The sequence below is a fragment of the Gymnoscopelus braueri genome, assembly GCF_963280865.1.
Source record: "Gymnoscopelus braueri genome assembly, chromosome: 11".
Lineage (NCBI taxonomy): Eukaryota > Metazoa > Chordata > Actinopteri > Myctophiformes > Myctophidae > Gymnoscopelus > Gymnoscopelus braueri.
In genome coordinates this window covers 10,349,085-10,353,170 of record NC_137613.1, presented here as the reverse complement: position 1 = coordinate 10,353,170, position 4,086 = coordinate 10,349,085, and the positions used below count along the sequence as shown (strand labels likewise).

Sequence of the window (4,086 nt, the reverse complement as noted above, 5' to 3'; positions counted from 1 at the left end):
GGGAAGGTGTGTGTGCTGGTAAACAGTGAGCAGAGTGGATATGAAGATGATGTTGACACGTTGTGAGCTTGTACATCTGCTATTTTTTTATGAAAAATCGTCCCCAGAAGAGGTACACTAGGTTTCATGTGATTAAAGTGTTATGTCAAACAGTGTTTTCTCGCTCTCTCTCTCTCTCTCTCTCTCTCTCTCTCTCTCTCTCTCTCTCTCTCTCTCTCTCTCTCTCTCCCTCTCACTCCCTCTCACTGAAATCGCTCTAAAATCCCAAAGAGAGATACATCAACTTGGCAGACTTTGATATCAGTAGTTACGTTGTCACCTTCATATCCGATGCTTATAAGTGGGTAGAGTTTCTCAGTGAAAGTGTCTTTATGAGTGTAGATGTGAGTCATGTCTTCAGGGTCGTAGAAGGACACCTCCCCCTTGTCATAGTCTAGTTGGACTCTGATCCTCTGAGGATTCCTCTTCAATGGGAGGGTTGTTCCACATCCATTAGTGTACTTCCCACTTTTCTGCGTTAAACACCATGCTCCATATTCTGGTGAGGCAAATCTCTCTCCCTTCCTGTCAATGGACTCTTTAGCCAAACCTATACGCCAGTCAGAATGCTTTCCGACCTCCACCTCCCAACTTTGTTTTCCTGAAATGAAACCCTCTGAACCCAGAACAGTGGCATACTTAGTGTTCCTCTCTGGGTTGTTAGGAAGCTGCTGGTCTTTGTTTGTACGTCTCACACTGGTCAGGTCTTCAGACAGACAGAGCCAGGGACATGCTGTGTTTGGGTCCAGAATGACAGGAGTGAACTTGACCATCTCTTTCATCTTCTCCCAGACTCTGAAGGTCAGGTTTTCCAGGTGTTTGGCCACGTCTATCAGAGCTCCTGAGACCATCTGTGGTTCTGACAGTTTACACTGGACTCTGGCGCTGGTCTGAGTGTGTTTATAACTGCTGAGAAATGACACACTGGGTGTCTGCAGCTCTTGTTCTACAGCAGAGATGCTGTCTGAGAGAGAGGAGATCTGATTCTGAATGATCTTCATCTCTCGGCTGACAATCTTCTCCTTCTGATCCTCTTCCTCCCTCAGAGCTGCCAGTTTGGCCTTCTCTTCCTCTCTCAGGAACTGGTGGATCTTTTCAAACTCAACTTTGATCTGCTTTTCTGTGGTCACCACCTGCTTCTTGTTGTGTTGAACCACTTCATTGTAACGCTTTTCAACCTGTTTGTATTCATTCCTCTTGTCCTGTAGGGACTTGAGGTCAGGCTTCAGTTGGTCCTTCAGGTTATTGACTGCTTGTTCTATATGAACCAGATTGTGCCCACGGTGGTGAGGTAAGTCACAGATTAGACACACAGCTGTCTTATCTTCCTCACAGAACAGTTTACGTTCCTCTGGATGTACACAACCCAATTCCTCCTCACATGACTCAGCTTTCTGTCTCTCAACACCAGAGTCAACTAGTTCCTTCAGTGTAAAGTTAATAATTATACCCTTTGATGTTTTCCTCTTACAAATGGGACAGTTCTTGTTTTCACTTTGCTCCCAGAATGTTTTCAGGCAGTTACAACAGAAGCTGTGATTGCAGCTCAGAGATACAGGATCTCTAAAAGTCTCTGAACACAGGAAACATTCAAGAGAAATGTTCTCTGCCATTTCCTTTGGTTTGTAAAGTACGTTTAAATAACAAGACTCACCAGTTCACATCCAACTTCAACTCAGTGATCAGTGAGTCTCCAAACAGTGCTGTAGAGAAGAATACTAATGTTCTGTTGTCACGTTTTGTTCTCAAGTTTTCAAGACGTCTAATTTTCCGACAGCATAAAAAGTATCCTTCAATGACAAGATGAAACCGTTTATATTTCCCTCAGTGTCCTGAAAAACGGTATTTTTGTGTAGAAATCTTACAGCTTGCTTTGGCATCACAGCTCAGTTCACAAATGATTTAAATTCAATGTTGCTTACCTTGTAAATGAGTTAATTATTATCTAACCAACAGGCTGACAGGCTTGGAAGAGGTTACTAAATTGAGTAGTCAATCATTAATGTTTGATATCAAAACACATTATTGTAATTGTGGTACCTTAAAGAAGTACTCATAACTCATATTGCATTGTGATCATATTCATCTTATATATATATATTATAGGCATACAATATAATGTATATTAACAGTATATTAACTCTTAAGTAAATGACCGTACAGTTATGATAACTTTAATAACATCTAAACAGTAGGAGGAGCAACATTCAAATCTAAGAGCAATACAGCCTCTTCCCAGCCTGACCATTCAGCCTGCATGGCCTCCAGTCTCTGAGAGGGTGGAGTTGGCTGGTCTCTCGGGAGGTGTGAGTTATAATGGTGTTGGAGTTTTTTTTATTTTAGGTACATATGGAACAGTCTGCATTCCATTCATTTTCTTTGCATTTTGTATTTGATTTACTTTTGTATTTACTGGAGCAGCAGTCTGACAAATGGACATGTTTCGGCTCCTCAGGTCTTCAAATGCGGATCCCATGGGTCATGCTGTGATCAGGGCGTCCTTGAAAAAGAGAGCTTGCTCTCAATTGGCTTCCCTGAATAAATAAAGGAAAAAGGAAAGTCGACTGTCGATGTCTCACAGCAGATTCTGACGACATCCGAGAGACGTCCCATTTGAAGACATTTTGTAAAACATGAGTTCCTGCAGCAATGTTTTCGTTCCCTCTACATCTCCTCAGAGAAGCCTTTTATCAACCCAGCCCAAGCTTCGCTGGCATAATCAAGGCAAATAAAATGTCAAGCATGTTTGTTTTAAAAGTAAAGAAAAGGCTGCACACTCGTAGCCACGATGCAGGATTTATTTGAATGAATATAGTTGATGTGATGTCGACATCCCATGACAGATCACATGATATTTAACCATTTAAACACAATATACTTAGTTGACAGGAGTCCCCCAGGGCTCTATAGGCCCACTGCTTATTTCCCTCTACACTGAATATCTTTGTAGAAAATGTATCTACAAGTTTGCAGATCTGCTATATTCTGAAATATGACCAGATAATGTTGTAAGGGGGGCATTAGCCTGATGGTCATGTTTTTACAACTGTCTAAGAGCAAAGTTATTTTATTACACAGGTAGATAAACATAATCTCAGACAGTGGGAGCATCTAAAGTCCAATCATAAAGATTGTTTCAACAAGTCAGTGAGCTATAATATGTCTTAGGTCAAAACAATTCATCATTACAATGAAACATGAGCATTAGACCTTTGTACAGAACAATTTCATAAAGTGACGGTGACTGACCATGTGAGTGTAAATACACAATAAGACCAAATGTTATTTATAAGATGGACGAATGCGATGTCTGGTTTTGAGCTTTTTGTAGGTTGTGTTGACAATAAGGAAATTATAAAATCACACTGGCCTCAACCATTATGCAAGACCTCACAAAATTAGACCAAAGACCTTGTGTATCACGTGTGTATGTTTTTCAAAGAGGTGTGTGGGTGATGTATAGAGATGTAGGTCCCATTTGAAGACATTCATAGTAAACACTCTCCACCACCATCACATAGATTCTGGTTTAACTGGTGTCAGATGTGTCTGTTTTGGCCATAGGATAACCAGCAGGGGGTTATGTGTAAATGAAACTGTAGTTGAATTGTGATGTATCTTGACACCACTGCAAATTAGGGCAACCTCAAGAATAAATACAGGTTTGAATTGAATTGAATGTGTATCTGCAACTTTTTACCACTTCATTGCTTCAGACCAGTGTATTTTACAGCTCAGTAAAGCAAAGTCCTCTGATCTGTCTCAGACAAATGTGTCATTGTTTGTCATATAAAAAGATGGGAACACTATGTCAGTAAAGAGCAGTGACAGGAAACAACATAACACATGAATCATACCTGCCAACATTCCTGATTTTAGCAGGAGACTCCTGAATTTTAACCTGTCTCCTTATTGGCTCCTGAAATGAAATGTATCCTGAATTTCCCCAGATTTTTGGGCAATCAAACTCCCTGTTAAAATGCAATAGAATACAGGGAAATGACATCTGCTGTGTTAAAAACGTTTCTGGGGGTCGAATTAAAACAA

The 4,086-nt window shown here is 40.6% G+C and overlaps 1 protein-coding gene across 1 annotated transcript; it reads right to left on the bottom strand.

The window, feature by feature from the left end:
• Nucleotides 1-242: 242 nt before the first annotated feature.
• LOC308095439 (zinc-binding protein A33-like) lies at nucleotides 243-1,664 on the bottom strand (the record flags this gene model as incomplete). The annotated part of the gene is made up of 1 exon (XM_080442498.1): nucleotides 243-1,664. Exon 1 carries the CDS (start codon nucleotides 1,650-1,652, stop codon nucleotides 243-245), a length of 1,410 nt encoding a protein of 469 aa, XP_080298624.1. The 5' UTR covers nucleotides 1,653-1,664.
• Nucleotides 1,665-4,086: the final 2,422 nt, after the last annotated feature.